At 40.6% G+C, this 16785-nt stretch overlaps 1 protein-coding gene across 5 annotated transcripts in view; it reads left to right on the forward strand.

Annotated features, from left to right (window-relative positions):
- Positions 1–15741, forward strand: part of IRF2 (interferon regulatory factor 2) — a 106256-nt gene extending 90515 nt beyond the window's left edge. For 4 of the 5 annotated variants that reach the window (XM_060183987.1, XM_060183970.1, XM_060183977.1 and 1 more), the window contains 3 exons: positions 4098–4262; positions 12978–13024; positions 14334–15741. In XM_060183987.1, coding sequence (XP_060039970.1) covers positions 4098–4262; positions 12978–13024; positions 14334–14642 — 521 coding nt within the window. In that variant the 3' untranslated portion in view covers positions 14643–15741. The remainder of the gene's footprint in view (positions 1–4097; positions 4263–12977; positions 13025–14333) is intronic. The other variant, XM_060183997.1, reaches the window with a different exon arrangement.
- Positions 15742–16785: the final 1044 nt, after the last annotated feature.

Consider the following 16785-nt stretch of genomic DNA (forward strand, 5'->3'; position numbering starts at 1 on the left):
AGTTAGAGAGTTACAGAGTTCCAGAGTTCCAGAGTTCCAGAGTTGGAGAGTTCCAGAGTTCAGAGTTCGAGAGTAAGAGAAGGTTCCTGAGTTCGAGAGTAAGAGAGAGTGCTTGTGCCACCGCAAAGAGACAGCAGAGTTCTGTTTGGTGATTAGTTTGTCTTAGTTTATGAATCGTTGTTCCTGAATAAAGAAATACAGCTTCCCTGCCCAGCCGTGTGTCTGGTCGTCTCTGTTACCCGCCCATGAAGCTAGCCCGCCCAGCAAGAGACTCCGAAATTTTAACAACACTCTCCCCCTGTCTGTCTTCCCCTCCTCTCTCCATTTCTCTCTGTCCTATCCAACAACAATGACAGCAATAACAACAATACCAATAATGGCAACAACAAGGGCAACAAAATGGGGGCAGGGGAAGATGGCCACCAGGAGCAGTGGATTCAAAGTGCAGGCACCAAGCCCCAGAGGTAACACTGGAGGCAAAAAAATTAAAAAGTTAAAAAATGCAAGGTATCATTTATACCTATCTTCTTCTCAGATGGACACTCAGACTCACACACAAAGTTTGGTTTCTGTCTCGCCTATCAGCTGCACCTTAGGACTTGAGTAGGGCAAGCTAGACCTCACTTTTCTAACTGTTTTTTTGTTGTTGTTGTTGTTGTTTTTTTACTTGGGAGAAGAGAAAGAAGAAACTTGAGAGAGGTCAGTGTTGGCACTCAGTCTGTGTGAACTGCATAATTGATGCTCTCATACTAAAATTAAACAGTCCACAGAATAAAATAAGAATTTGAGAGTCTGCCTGACATATATATATAGCCTGCCTTGTTTTTCCTTAATTGTATCCTTTCCTAGAAAGCCTAGCAGGATCCAATTTCCATCCCATTCTATATACTGTGGCCTTACAGACTCTGTCATATACCCCAAACCCCTCTCCAACCTCTTGCACTTTTCTTTTCTTTTCTTTTTAAATTTATTATTGGATAAAGACAGAGAAATTGAGGGGGAAAGATAGATAGGGAGAGAGACGGAGAGACACCTGCAGCCCTGCTTCACCACTTGTGAAGCTTTCCTCTGCAGGTGGGGACCAGGGGCTTGAACCTGGGTCCTTATGTGCTATAATATGAGTGCTTAACCAGGTGTACCACTGCCTGGCCCTGTACTTTTCTATCTTGAACAATCCATGCATTCTTGCTCTTTACTTAATCATTCTCTGAGTAGAAATGAAAGAATGTTTATCCTGCCTCATGATGGTCATTTCATCATCCTCCCCTCCAAGAAATTGAAATGGGAAACCATTTGGATATATATATATATATATATATATATATATATATATATATATATATATATATATAATAGTTTAACAATTAAAATGCTTTGAGAAGTGAGAATAAGAACTCATCCCTGAAGGCTAACTTTTCAAGGAATCTGGAATGTTGCTGCATCCCTCACTAACCTGAGCATTCTGCAGCTGGGTGACACAGAACTCTGCATCTAACTCAGACTCGTGACTCTGGACAGATCACCTGACTTCTTAGCTGTTTTTACTTATGACAGGATAATGCTGTCTTTCTTGTCATTCCTGGGTAGAAAGGTTTAAATTGCTTACATGGTTTGTGATGGTAAAAATATTTTAAGGTCCTAGGGAAAATATTGCTGTTTTCACTTGCTTATTGGTGCCAGTTTTCAGGAATAGTTCATCTAGACAACTACCAACAGAAGTGAAGTGTCAGCTCTGTTTAAAACTAGAGCTGTTCAAATTACTCCCACAGTGAGCTGTCATTATATGCCTATCAGAGTATAAGAAGAGGGGGGCCAGGTGGTGGTGCACCTGGTTGAATGAATATGTTACAATGCTCAAGAATTCGGGTTCAAGCTCCTGGTCCCCAGACTGTAAGGGAAAAGCTTCACAAGGGGGTGAAACAGTGCTGCAGGTGTCTCTGCCTCTGGCCCTTTCTGTCTTCCCCTTCCTCTCAATTTCTGGCTGACTCCCTCAAATAAATAATTATAATTTACTTTTTTAAAAAAATGTAAGAAGGTAATAATACCTGAGAAAGTGCATAAATGAGATCATTTATATACATTGTTGGTGAGAATGTAAAATGGGATAGACATTCTGGGCAGCAGGTTGGTGGTTTATTATCAAACTAATCATGTCATTTCACATGATCCAGTAATCACACTCTTGAGCATTCATTCCAATGAAGTGGAAACAACCCACCAGTCTTCTGGGTGAATAGCTAGATTGTGGTAAAGCCATAGTATGGAATATTAGTCAATAGTGAAAATGAACCAGCTGTAGGCAATATACTTACTAACTGTGGTCAACCTCCAGAGAATTACACTGAGAAAGAAAAGCCACTCTATCATGGTTCTATTTATGAAACGATCTTAAAATAAGAAAAGGTACAGAAATAGGAAACAGGTTAATGAATGTCAGGGGCTGGGAGATGAGGAAGCTGAAGGAAGGTTAGTATGACTATAAAAGAGTAACATAGGAGGGTCGGGCCATGGTGTACCTAGTTAAGTACATATAGTACTAAGCGCAAAGACCTGAACAAGGATCCAGGTTTGAGTCCCCATTCTCTACCTCCTACTATATCTCCCCCTCCTCTCTCAATTTCTCTCTGTCCTATCCAATAAAAATGGGGAAAAAATGGCTTCCAGGAGCAGTGTAAGTGTTGGCACCAAGCCCCAATGATAACCTGGAGGCAATAAATAAATATAAATAAAAGAGTAGCATAGGAGGGGTTTGTGGTGCTGGAACTGAATTGTTGTGAGTATTTTGTGGTGGTGGGCACATGAAATTACATATCAATAAAGGTGCAAGGAGTACACACAGAAAGACAAACAGCCCCACAAAGGAATGCAAATAGAACTGGAGAAATCTGCACAAGATCCATAGGTTATTATCAGTGTTTGTGATACTGTACTGTAATTATTCAAGATGCATTGGAGGAAGTTGGGTAAATGGCACACATTTCTCAGGTGGAAATGTTTAGATTAACACAGGGTATGATGGTAAAATGTTTTAAGGTCCTTGGAAAACATTACCCTTCCTTTTTTCTTTTTCCTATGTATTATTTCATTCAACTGCATTGATGTCTACAGTGATCTCAATAAAAATATCTTACTTATTAACTCTGGATAGAGACAGAGAGAAGTTGAAAAGGAAGCAAGGGCTAGAAAGTGGGGGGGGGGAGAGGGAGATAGAGAGAGGGAGGTAGAGAGGGAGAGAGAAACCTGCAGCACTGTTCAACCGCTCATGAAACTTCCCCCTGTACAAGTGGAGACCAGGGGCTTGAACCTGGGTCCTTGCACACTATAGTGTGTGCACTCTGCCAAGTGCACCATCATCTTAACCTAAAATGTTTAATAGTTATAATAACTGAGCCAGAAATCAGAGCTAGAATTGACAGAATTCACCCTATTAGTGTTCTGGGGAGTTGATGCTACTATTATGGGCTAGAATTTGGTGGCTTTCTTTGATAGTTTTCTGATATTTTCAGTAGTCTTGTTGTCCACAGAATGGGAAAGAGGGCTGGGAATAAGAATAGAACAACCCACACATGGAAACGGCACTGTGGGGTGGATTGGGGTGATCCTCCCTATCAAGATTTGATAGTGTCTCCCTGGACCCCAAGACCCAGAAAGCAAGCACAACTGCTTCCTTCAGAGTAAGAGCAGAGAACAGAATTGGGTCAGATTCAGATCACTGTCTGGATGGCTTAGAAGCTGGGTCTGGATCTTGCTTCTGGTCCTGCAGCCTTAACTGTGGCAAGGCTGAGTTTGGAATGGTACCATGAGACAACACTATTGACCGACATGCTGGAAAACAGCCCAAGGGAGCCTGGTGATAGCCACACTGCTTTTCTGGAGGTATTATCCCAAATATGAGGCTTCTTCTTCAGTTCTGTGGCAGGCTACCTCTAATGAGTATGAACCTGACTTCTGACTAAGGGGAGGGGAATGGCTTGGAGCGGAGAGATAAGGATTTTTTTTTCTCTCTCTCTCTCTTAAGATCGTGCTTGTGCTGAAATGGTGAGGGTAATGTGAACCTTGGTGACATGAGTGCATGACGGTGCTCTTTTTCTCTGAAGTTGTAGGCCAGTCACATCTGGACAACAGCATTGAGGATCAAGAGATTGTCACTAATCCACCAGATATTTGTCAGGTTGTGGAGGTGACCACTGAGAGCGATGAACAGCCCGTCAGCATGAGTGAGCTGTACCCACTGCAGATTTCCCCCGTGTCTTCCTATGCAGGTAAGGATGTCGAGGTGAATGATTCTGAAACTGAGCAAGGCACAAGAAAGGACAGACACTTCTTGATTCTAGGACCAATCATTTCACCAACAGCAGAAAGCCTCTGTCTGCCCTGAGAATTCATTGTGACAGAATTATTCTTGCTTTGACGGTCTCAACCAACATCCTCCTGTACATTTGTTCCTGGCTTGATGATGTGGTCCTGGCATTTCATTATTGGATCATCTATCATCTTTTCATACATGATTAACATACTGTTTCAGAAGCTGGTTTGTCCTCAACATACTTTATTTGCATAAGTTATCAAACTCTTGGCGTGGGGGTGTTTTTATTGGAATCTCAGTTTGATCAAACTGGTAGGATTGTAGATCCAGCCTCATCATTTCTGGAAGCCAACTGGCTTGTTCAGAGTCACATGATCACTAAGTTTTGGGGGCAGAACTTCAACCAAGCCTTCAGACAGACCCTAAGTTCTATTTCATTCCACTCCACCATGTTTATTTTTCAGTTCCACATATTTCTCTCCTTTTAAAATGTTATTTATTTATTTATTTATTTTATTGAGTATAGCTTCTATTTGGACCAGGTGACTGAGCTTATTTCTAATTCTCCAGAGAATGACCTATCCTTGCAGGAACTGGACCAGACAGTTGCAAGACTAGAACTAGATTTAGTTGATTATAGACTAAAAAGATGATTCCTTTCCCCACCAGATTACATCCTTTTATTCTCTCTTCCATTTAATTTTTGGGACTACATCATGACTAGGAAATATAAATTCTGAGTCAGTATTGCTTGCAAATATTAAAAATTAAATGCCCTGTTATGGGCAATTAGTTAGTGTAATAAGTAGCTCAGAGATATTCCTGGTGTCCTTTATTTCTGCCACAAAGACTGTTGTTCTGCAGTTAGGTGCCACCCCCATGACCAGCACAAGAGTGAACATTAGAACTGGATTCAAATGACAGTCTGTGAATTGATCAGTCTCTAAATTAGCCTTGTTTTTTCCTGAAGCTTAACTCTTTTTTTAAATTCAAAATCATAGTTTTTTTCCCCTTGTTTGTTTGTTTTTAGTGATTTAAAGTTTATTTACAAACCATAAGATAACAGGAGTATAATTCCACACTGTTCCCACGACCAGAATTCTGTATCACCATTCCCTCCATTGGAAACTGCAGTAGTTGTCCCAAGGTCACAGATATGGGTTGACTATTATTTCTATAACAGTCTTTCAATATTTATATATAATATTCTCCTTTTAAAATTTTATTAGTGATTTAAATATAATATATATCCATTTTTTTCTATGGTCCTGTCTTCTCTTCCTTCCTAAGTCACACCTATACCTATTACTACTCCTGAGTGTCCTTCCATTTTTCCTTTAAAATGTTAGTCATTTTTAAGTCATTTTATTGCTTTTAAGTACATTCTCATTGGTTTGTTTGCTGTTGTTGTTGTCACCAGCATTTTCGCTGGGCTTTTATGCCTGCACAATTCCACCACTCTGGCAGACTCTATTATTATATGTATATTAAAAGACAGAGAGACCATGGCACTGTCCTGCCACCTGTGAAGCTTCCTCTGTACATGGTGCTCGTATGTGGTGACTGGAGGCTTTAACCTGTGTCTTTGTGCCTGGTCACTTGCGTGTTCTGCTCTACTGGTGAAGCTGTCTCCTGGCCTCACAAGCATATTGTTCAGCTATCACCAGCATCCAGTTCTAGAATTTTTCATCTTGCGAAACTGAAACTCTGTACCCATGAAACACTAGTCTTCTGTTCCTCTCTCCCCTAGCCCTTGGTCCTCTTTCTGCCTTTGTGCATTTGGCTACTCTAGGTACCTCATATGACTATACAGTTTATTTATTTATTTATTCATTCATTCATTCCCTTTTGTTGCCCTTGTTGTTTTATTGTTGTAGTTATTATTGTTGTTGTTGATGATGTCATCATTGTTAGGACAGAGAGGAATGAAGAAAAGAGGGGAAGACAGACAGGGAGAGAGAAAGATAGACACCTGCAGACCTGCTTCACCGCTTGTGAAGCGACTCCCTTGCAGGTGGGGAGCCAGGGGCTCCAACCAGGATCCTTAAGCCAGTCCTTGCGCTTTGCGCTACGTGCGCTTAACCTGCTGTGCTACTACCACCCGACTCCCTTATGACTATACAGTTTTGTCTTCTTGTACTTATTTCACTTAGTATAATAGCCTCTAGACCACAACTTTCTTTTGTGCTAGGATTATAAAAGGATGTAAGTGCAAATCTTGAATACCAGAAGTTTATAATCTGTCAAACAGCATAAGCTTGCCATCAATTACCTGTTCAGCGGACATATTTGAAACTCCTACGTGTTGTGCCAGCCCCTTTGGCCAGCACCCTGGGAACTGTATTAATGTTTGGAATCATTGACTCATTTAATTAATTACCTTGAGAATAAACCAGCCATTCTGGGTACTATCCAGATTTTCTCTTTCAAAGTTAGGGATCTAAGAGTGATATATGCCCAGGAACAAATAATAAATAGCATAGTTAGAACCCACATGCAACTGATGCAAAGGTCTATTCTTTTTTATTATATTAATGTGATGCCAGAGATTGAACCTGGATTTCACACTTGCACAAGACCATTGAGCCTCCTAGCAGCTCCCAAAGGCTTGTTTTTAACCTTTTACTATATACTACTGCCCTGGACTACTGCATGGCTCTGCTATTCAGAACATAACTACATCTTTCATCTCAAGAACCCACCAGAGAAAGGCAGAGCAGGGTGGTTATACTTTAATTTCACTGTTGAGATAACTAAAGCTTAAAACATTCAGCTTCTTTGCTTATATTTATAGAAATATGGCTAAAAATGTGACTTTCTAAAATATGCTGCTGCAGGAATGCCTAAATCTATGTGGATTTTTTTTTTTTTTACTTTTTTGTTTTTAAGGGTGGGAGCCATAGAAATAGACTTTGATGTTGATCTGTTGAGAATGACTCTTGAAAGTCTTCTTCTTGGAGGTTCTGGAAAAACCTCTTCATGCTGTTCTGCCATCCATGGCATCTTGCTTCAGAAGAATTCTAAGAACAGCTGACCCATGCAGAGAGACATGAAAAAATTTCACTACCCTTTTCAGGACATTTGCATACATTTGAAAAGAAAATTTTCAGTGCCAGGTTGGCAGGCAGTGAGAGGTTTGATTAGAGCTTGACTTTTCTGCCTGACCTTTAGTTCTTTCTGTTGTTTTCATTGTCCAAATTCTCCAGAACCTTTTGGAGGGAGGTTTACTGGATGGACTAAAAATGATTCATCACTGTTCCTTTTCTAGAGCTTGTAGATACGTAGAAAAATGTATCTGTTACTGACCATGACTGGTTTAGGTCACGCAATTAGGAACTTTATAGCATTTTGCTAGGAAGGGAAACTGTATTCTCCTTTCATACTCAGTATTCCCCCAAAGAATAGGTTATTTGTTTTTCATGGCAGGACTCCTATGTTCTGCTATTCAACTTCTTCTGACCACTTTCATTCATTTGTTTAGGAAACTGGAATTTGGAAGCTATTGTTTCTCCTTACTGATCATTGAAATATAACCCCAGTAGTATTACAAAACCACATTCAGTTTTGCAAGTCTGTCTTCTCTATGGTCTATTTTGCTGAGCAAGAAGGGACACCTTCCCTGAGTGGAAGTACTTGCATTGCATTTATTAAGGCAGAATAAAATTCTAGTAAGACTTGTCAAACTTTCCTAGCCTGGAAAGTTGTCCCTACGCTCTCCTTTGGGAAACTCTAGAGGATAGTTATTTTATTAAAGGTCTGACACAAAGTGGCTTTTGCCTGGTGTGTGGCATCAAGATTTTACTAGGCTGTTAATGGTTTAATAAGAGAAAGCCATACCTGTTTTTGTGGGAAGGATTAATGAGAAAGTGGAGAATAACTTATGAAGAAAGCATAGTACAAAAAAATCAACTGGTTAGAACCGAGAAAATTGAGATTGCATGCTGAACAGCGTCCAGCAATAAAAATTTGAGTACTTATGGAAACCATATCCGGTTTACACTTTATTAGGTGAGGGCAAAGATGAAAGTGCTTTAAGATTAAAAGGACTCTGATTTGAATCTTTTAATAAACCTTCTATTGAAAGTAATTGAGGAAATGACCAAGGGAAAGAAATTCTTGTCAATTTTAATAATAAAACTTGTTGCACAAGTGCCTTCCAGAAATGTACTAAAATATCAGAATGCAAAAGGGGTTGTATAAAAAAGAACTTTTTGTCTTCCCATAATGTTTCTGAGATAGCTTTACAGCAAAAACTTGTAGAAGTGGAATGTGAACCAAAGATTAGCAGTGCCACGAATTGCAACTATGGAAAAAGAGTATTTGTGATCATATAAACTAAACCTCTCTCTTTCTTCTCATTCTGGTTAATTTTAGGGAAACTAAGAGCAGAAAGAGGAAGTATGTTATTCATATACCAGTTACTACTCTGTAAACACGTTCAAGTTATGCAGACCATGGTAGTGAGCCAACAGCAAGTTCTTTTCTTCCATTGTATTCAAAATAAATAAAACACCAAGTCTAAAGCAGTCAGAAGAGGAAATGAAATAACAGCCATAGCATTGATCTGGAAGTAGCAGCTGCAGTGAGCTGATTTGTCATACTGAAAACAATTTTGAAAATGGCAATAGAGGGGGACCAGGCGGTAGCAGCAGGCTAAGCGCATGTGGTGCAAAGCGTACAGACCGGCATAGGGATCCCTGTTTGAGCCCTCAACTCCCCACCTGTAGGTGGGTCACTTCACAAGCAGTGAAGCAGGTCAGCAGGTGTCTGTCTTCCCCTACTCTCAATTTCTCTCTGTCCTGTCCAACAACAACAACAGCAATAATAACAACAACAACAATAAACAACAAGGGCAACAAAAAGGAAAAAAAAATAGCCTCCAAGAGTAGTGGATTTGTAGTGCAGGCACTGAGCCCCAGCAGTAACCCTGGAGAAAAAAAAAAAAAAAAAAAAAGAAAGAAAAAGAAATGGCAGTAGAGAAGTAAAATCATGCAAACAGAGAAAAATGGTCATGAGGACATATAGTCAAGTTATTTTGAATAAGTATTTTGGGTATAGCCATGAGAACCACTGTTATCCTAAATAGAAAGGGCTTGGCTTCTCAAGTTGGAGCCTCAAGAATCTTCTGTCCCTTGGTTGCAAGCACTGAAGGCCATACTTTGAAACAATAAATATGAGAAATCCTAGTGCATGATAGTGGAAAAGGATCTAAGTTGGGGGTGAGTCTATTTTGCAGAAACTCATCATAAGGAGATGAGAAATTGTACCCAAGTGGCAACAACTTTACTATAAACCGTTAAACCCCCAATACTGTAAAGTGATTTGAGGGGGGAAAAGACAATTTCAATTGACTAAAATAGAGAGCCTTTTAGAGCCACTTGGGAAGCATTTGGTCATAAATTTAGAAATGATGCTCTTCAGTTACCATTTGTATCAGGTGAAAACACAAGTTAAGACTAGGTGTGTCTTTTCTTGTCTCAGTCTATTTCCCTGAAGTTGAAAAGGAGTTAATTCAAGGAATTAGCTTTCTAATCACGTTCATGATCTGTGTAGAGTCTTACTTGGGATCTGCTTTCCAGTTCCTCTAGAAATTGCAGCTTGGACTGTGGCAAATCCCAGAGTCTTGGTGTAAGTTGCTTATTTTCACAGATTCTTAGTCTCCTAAGCATACCCTATGGCATCTATTTTCTTTTTATTTGAAGGGATAAGGAACAGAAGGTAGTGGCATTTGTGGAGGATAAAAACAGTGGAGGAGGCTACGTGTATGTGGAGGGAAGAGAAACCTGAATTTCAGAGCACAGTGAAAACTAATTTTGTCAGAGGCCAGTCGAGAAGCAATGCTTCTGAGGGCAGAGTCACTGTGTTCCATCTACAAGGCCCTGGAGTCACAAGTGAAGTTTTGTTCTCTCCTCTGTGCTTACTCAGTCCACAACTTTTAACAGGTTGCTCAATATCTCTGCTGTTCCTCTTTTTTTTTTTTTTTTTTCCTTTTTTCTTGGCGATAGCAATACTGATTCCTGCTTCCTCAGGGTACTAAGCTAGTATCAGGGCTGTGTGAAGAGGGGAATTTTCCTCTTCTGTCATTTAAAACTTTGTTTTTGTGTAAAAGTACATGGTTCTCTTGCTACCTTAAAGAAGAGTACTTCGATTTGGTATGAGTGGTAGGTTAATGGGGTGGGTGGGGAATGCTTTACTTTTTTTTTTCCATATAAACTAATGGCAACAGTGTTCTCAGATTAGAAAGAAAAAAAAAACATAGCAGATAGAGATGTTCTACTTTCAGATAGTGAGAGATTGTGTCCAGTGTAGCCATATATTCCCCACTGGGGATACTTTGGGGGGAGTCTGCTTATTTTGAAGAGTGTAGAGGCATATCCCCTAGTTGTTCCTTACTATTATGCCTCTATGATCACTTATACCCTGGAAAAATGAGTGAAAAATAGTGTCCAATAAGCCTGTAAGAAAGGACTCCCTTCTCAGTGTTTAAAGGATGAACCTAGCTAAGTGTGTTAATTTTTCCTCAGTGTTTAAAGGATGAACCTAGCTAAGTGTATTAATTTGTTCTTTAGCCTTTCATTCATGGAGAACCTGGTCTTTGGTTAGTGCTTTGAGTCTCAGAATGATCTCTTTCAGGGCTGGGTGTCCTCTGTACAACCAGCTTGATCCAAGAACAGAGGAGAATCTCTCAATAGGTACTGGATGGACTCAGGTAGAAAGCACCAGTGCTTAATAATTCTTCTGCATTAGGTAGGGATGTTTAGTTGCATTATGTAGAGAGTTATTTCCCCACTTAGGATCCTTGTGGGGGCTAATGAGGACTATGAGCAAAGGTCCAGGCACAGCACAGGCACCACACAGGCCCATAACCTTCCATCAATGTTCACACAGCAGTTTCTCCTTCAACCATATCAGTGAAATGAATGACCCCAACATAAGGTTTTCTAAGGGTTTGTCTTTCACTTCTCAATCTTGTAAATACCAAAATAAAACTGCATTAGGAAAAAAAAATCTTGTAATGTGGACTGGTGATTATAACTGCCAGCTGTTAACTTTGACTTTATTAACCTAGCATGTTATATAAGTTTAGTGTTGAATAAGGCTGATGAGTTCAGGACAAAGGAGCTAAAACATTTATTGAGTGTATGCTGTATACCAGGCCCTGTGCTTAGTCTTCTCCCATGCATCCCCACTCACTCATAAGAGAACTCCCTTTAGAAAATGGGAATATTCCCATTTTATTTCATTTTATTTTGTTTGATTTTATTGCCACCAGGATTATTGCTGGGACTTGGTGCCAGCACTACAAATTCACCATTCCTAGTGGCCTTTTCTTTTTTCCCCCTTCTAATTTTTATTAGATAGGACAGAGAGAAATATAGGGAGGATGGGGAGAGAAAGATAGACACCTGCAGACTTGCTTCCCTACTCATGAAGCGGCCTCCCTAAAGGTGGGTATTGGGGCCTCAAAACCAGGTCCTTGCACTTGCTAATATGTGCATTTAATCAGTTGTGCCACTGCCTAACCCCACTATTCCCATTTTATAGATAAAAAAACACTACAGCTCAGTGTAGCTAAGTAATTTGCTCATGTTAAATCAGGGTGACCATTGAGCTAATTACCTATTACTTCCTAACAATGGAACTACAGACTCAGTGGTTTAAGACAGCATGTGTTTATTATCCCAGTTCCTGAGGACCAGGAGTCCAGCTTGGCTTAGCTGGGTCCTCTGCTGAAGGTTTCCCTTGCATAGAACTACAGTCAAAGTATGATTCTAGGCTGCCGTCAAACCTGAAGATGAAAGTCTGAAGGATCCACCTCTGAGCTCATATGGCTTTGCGTAGAATGTAGTTCCTTGTAAGTTGTGAAACTGAAGGCCAAAAAAATTAACTAAGTAACATCCTCAGTTTCTCATGGGCTGCCTGCTAGAAGCAATCTTTAGTTCTTTGTCATGAGAAGTTTTCCCAGCATGGCTGTTTGCCACTTCAGAGACAGCAGATGAGAACTCCTCACAAGATAGGTTCCAGTTTTATGTAATCGCACACACAATCTTTGCTTCATTCTGTCAATTCAAAGCAAGTCACTGACTTATCTGTACTCACGAGGGTGATAAGGGTCATGGGAGTCACCCTGGAGTCTTTACCCTTAACCCAGGTAAAAGAGGCAACTTTGTAAATCCAAGAGATAATCACCAGAGATTTGAACCAAAGGAGGGAGAGGAGTGGAATGGGAGTGATCTAGAAAGACTCCGACTTGGAACGTGAATGAAGCAAGCACCCGTGTGAGGCACTGGGAACTGGGAAACAGTGAGGGAGGGGCCTGACATGGAGGCAGGAGTCAGTATAGGTCATGGGAAGCAGAAAACAGATCATACCATGAGACCATCACCCCCATCCTGAGAAGGAGGGGCCTTGACCAAACATAACCTGGGCCTTGGGAAATGAAGTATCCCTCAACTCTTGAAACCTTTCTCTGAAGGGCTATGGCTGGAGCATTTAAAATTCACTCTCACATTACCCATGTTCAAGTGTTTAAATGGAGACGGAAATGCTAAGCTTTAGATAGCCATTTTGAAAGGAAAAAAATGCTGATATATTTTCCAAACACTGCCTGAGCCTCGAAGCAGTCTGAGCGGCAGGAATGATGCTCCTGTGTTTTTCTCTCTGTGAACAGAAAGCGAAACTACCGATAGTGTGCCCAGTGATGAAGAGAGTACCGAGGTAAGCATGGCTGCCGCCATCGGCTCCCACCATTGGCTCCCACACACTCAGTGGGAAAACAACCCTAATAAAACTGTAGTTTCCTTGCTTCTAGTCAAGTTTCTTTTCTTTTGAGCATGAGTTTTACTTTGGGTTTTTATTTTTTCCTTACTTATTTTTTAATGTTTTTTTAGTTAGTGGTAATGTATGTGGAACAGTGACATTTATCATGCTTTTGGATTTTGCATTATAAAATTAAACTTTGGGAATGGAGTGGGAGGAAAGGGAGTAAACTGTTAGCATTAGAAAGAGAGGCTAAAGGAAGAGGAAATTGAAGTCCAGGCCAGGATATATTGATATTCTTACCACTATAAACATCCTAATTCACAGGCAGAAATAGAATGCCCTGAGTGACCAGAGCAAACAGCCAGAAGTAAGCATCAGAAAAAGCTGAGCTAAAGTTTTCATGCTTATACCTGGAGTCCCCACCCACTGTGACCCCATCCCCAGAGGCGGATTGTGTACTTGATGTTGATTCTGAATCAGCCTGCTTCCTATTTCCCTCCTACAGGCTGGGTTTACACAATGGTGGGAAATGACTACAATGGTGATGGAAAACATTCTTGCTAACCACCTGCTTTGTGTCTGTGTTTGAGCGGAACAAGAGAGTGTATGTGAGAGAAAGGTGCACAACTGGAGCGTAATTCCTGCTGGTTTGATTTCCCAGTGTACTAAGTATTTTGAAATAAAGTCCAGGAATTCTCAAAAGAAATTATATGCCAAGTCTCACATACCTTCTGATCCCTATTTCTTTGAGGTCAGAATTTCAACTCCTTTCATCTGCTTGGTACACTGGAGCTCTGTTTTGTAATAAATTGGAAACAGTCAAGGGGCATTCGCTGTCACTAAGTTCCTCATTGCCCATCAGGTTGATTCACAGGTGGGTTTGGGCCACCAGAGTGAAGAACCAGGTCACCATGACAAAACAGGACTCACAGCCTAAAACCTGTTATCCGGCCTACCATTAGAGTAGAGAGGAACTGGAAACCATGCTGTGCCTTCCTTTTCTGCCTTCATAGAATGATCTTGGCTATTTTTCTAGGAGGTTGTTAATGGGAATTGATAATAAGGGAAGAAAAAACACTGCTTGGGGTATGAATACCTGGGTGTGGATTTTAACTGAGGGATGGAGAGTTGCTGGGCTCTTTACTTTTTCGATTCTTAAAATTCAATTAAAAGATCTGCACGTGGGAACAGTAGTACATTTTTCTTTAAAAACCATCCAGCAGTTGGCAAAGAAAACACACATCTTAATAAATTCCCTTGACAGGGTCGACCACACTGGAGGAAGAGGAATATTGAAGGCAAACAGTACCTCAGCAACATGGGGACACGTAGCACCTACCTGCTGCCCAGCATGGCCACCTTCGTGACTTCCAACAAGCCTGACCTCCAGGTCACCATCAAAGAGGAGAGCTGTCCAGTGCCTTACAACAGCTCCTGGCCCCCTTTCTCAGACCTCCCCATCACTTCCTCTGTGACCCCAGCAGCCAGCAGCAGTAGGCCAGACCGGGAGACACGGGCCAGTGTCATCAAGAAGACGTCAGATATCACCCAGGCCCGAGTCAAGAGCTGTTAAGCCTTTGACTTCCCCCTGGTGGTTGTTGGGATTTCTTAGCTTTGTTTTGTCGTTTGTCTGTATTTTATTTTTCTCTCTGACACCTATTTTAGACAAATCTAAGGGAAAAAGCCTTGACAATAGAACATTGATTGTTATGTCCAACTCCAGTACTGGAGCTTCTTTTTAACTCAGGACTCCAGCCTGTTGGTAGATGTGTATCTCTAGAGCCTGCTGGATCTCCCAGGGCTGCTCCCCAAGTTCAAGGACGTCATAGGACCAACACCCACATGGGCAGTGGAGGTGCTGCATTGCCTGCGGTCAAGGCCAGCATGGTGGAGTGGATGCCTCAGAATGGAAGAGAAAATGTGAACTAGCTGGAATTTTTTTATTCTTGTGAATATGTACATAGAGCAGTACTAGCGACGTTGCAGTCTGCTTCTGCACCTTATCTTAAAGCACTTACAGATAGACCTTCTCATGATCTTGCTCTGTTTCACAGCACATTCAGCATCCCCCTTCCCTGCCCTCTCTTCCTGTATCCCATTTCACCCATCCCACCCATCCCATCTGATTCACCCAACCTACCCCCATCCCATCCTGTCAAGTTCCTTTTCTCCTTTTCCTCCCCTCAAAGGCTGTGTATGTTCCACATCCCTGAGGAGGAAAAGAAAATGAACTTCTCCATAGATGTCCCATTTTAAGACTGCTTTAAAAAAAGAAAAGAAAAAGAAAAAGAAAATCTTTCTAATCTGCTATGCTTGAATGCCACGCGGTACAAAGGAAAACCATCTTGGAGATATTATGCAAATTCCCAGATTTGAAGATGAAAATACTCTAATTCTAACCAGAGCAAGCTTTTTTATTTTTTATACAGGGGAATATTTTATTCAAGGTAAAATTCTAAAGAAGATATAATTGTTTTTTATCTTTTCTACAGCAAATTTATAATTTTAAGATTCCTTTTCTTGTTTATCAGCAATTGTTATTACATCCTTGTGGCACATTTTTTTTTTTAATTTTGTAATGGTGAAAAAGCTTTTATGAGCTCATGTAGCAATCAAATTATCCTGTGGATTGATAATAAATGAATATGATATATAGTTAAATTTTTAATGACTATCATGCCTGGCTTTGTGTCTGTTTTAGAAAACAATCATGGGACAGAAATGACAAAGGATCATTTCTTTTTGGGGACTAAAACTTTCTCCCATGATGACCACAAGAAATCCTGAAAATTTCCACTGAAGGGACCAGTAGTTTCTTCCATTATGTTCTCATGCTGAGTCAAGTCTTACATGTGAACCTTTTTCACTTACTAAGTTATATACAAGGGGAAGGATTTATCTCCTTGTCACATGGAAGAAATAGAAGCGTAAAATAAAAAGGCCTTGATTTAAGATCAAGGGCATTTGAAGCCAAGTCCAGGTTGACTATGGAGGGAATCTTTTTTCCCCTCTCCCACTATTCTCCTCTATTGTGAGAAGCCCCACTCATACCTGTATCTTTCCTATTCTCTTCCACAGGTTTAAACATATTATCGTGATTTTTGTGTTGATCTATACAGGGGCCATGGATGCCATTTTCGATGACAGAAGGTTTTTGTTGGGTACCTACCCTATGTCAGTCACCCTTGTCTCCAGGAAACTGGGCCTTAGCTAGAGGCTTTGCTGTGAGAGTATAGAGAATTCATTTTTGAGTGACTGTGAGTTCAGGAAGCCCAGACTCTACCATCCATTTGGTATTTCTAGGTATGTCTCTGACCTTGGGAAGGCACTGCACCAACCTGTCCTGCTTCTACTAGGTAATAAAATCAGAATACTAAAGACTTAGCTGCCTACCTCCGGCCTCTGGGGCGTTGTGGAGGAGATTGCTAAGTTAATATTTGAAAAGGTTCCTTCAATGAAAGGACAAAGGGCTATTTTTATACCTCTCTCCATGTGTGGCTGCAGATATAATTAGTGGTAATAAAATTATCCATCCTTGAACAGAAATTAACCATTTTATTGGGTGAGGTATTGAGTCTAAATGCTGGTATTGATGGTTGACAGCTTCTGAGAGAGGCATTCTGTTGACTGTTTATCTCCATTTCATAGAAAGCCTTGTTCTCCTAGTAGAAGGAAAAAAATCTTGATGAGGAGAAAGATGCTCTTGATCTCCTTGG

Source organism: Erinaceus europaeus, chromosome 2 (genome assembly GCF_950295315.1).
Source record: "Erinaceus europaeus chromosome 2, mEriEur2.1, whole genome shotgun sequence".
NCBI lineage: Eukaryota > Metazoa > Chordata > Mammalia > Eulipotyphla > Erinaceidae > Erinaceus > Erinaceus europaeus.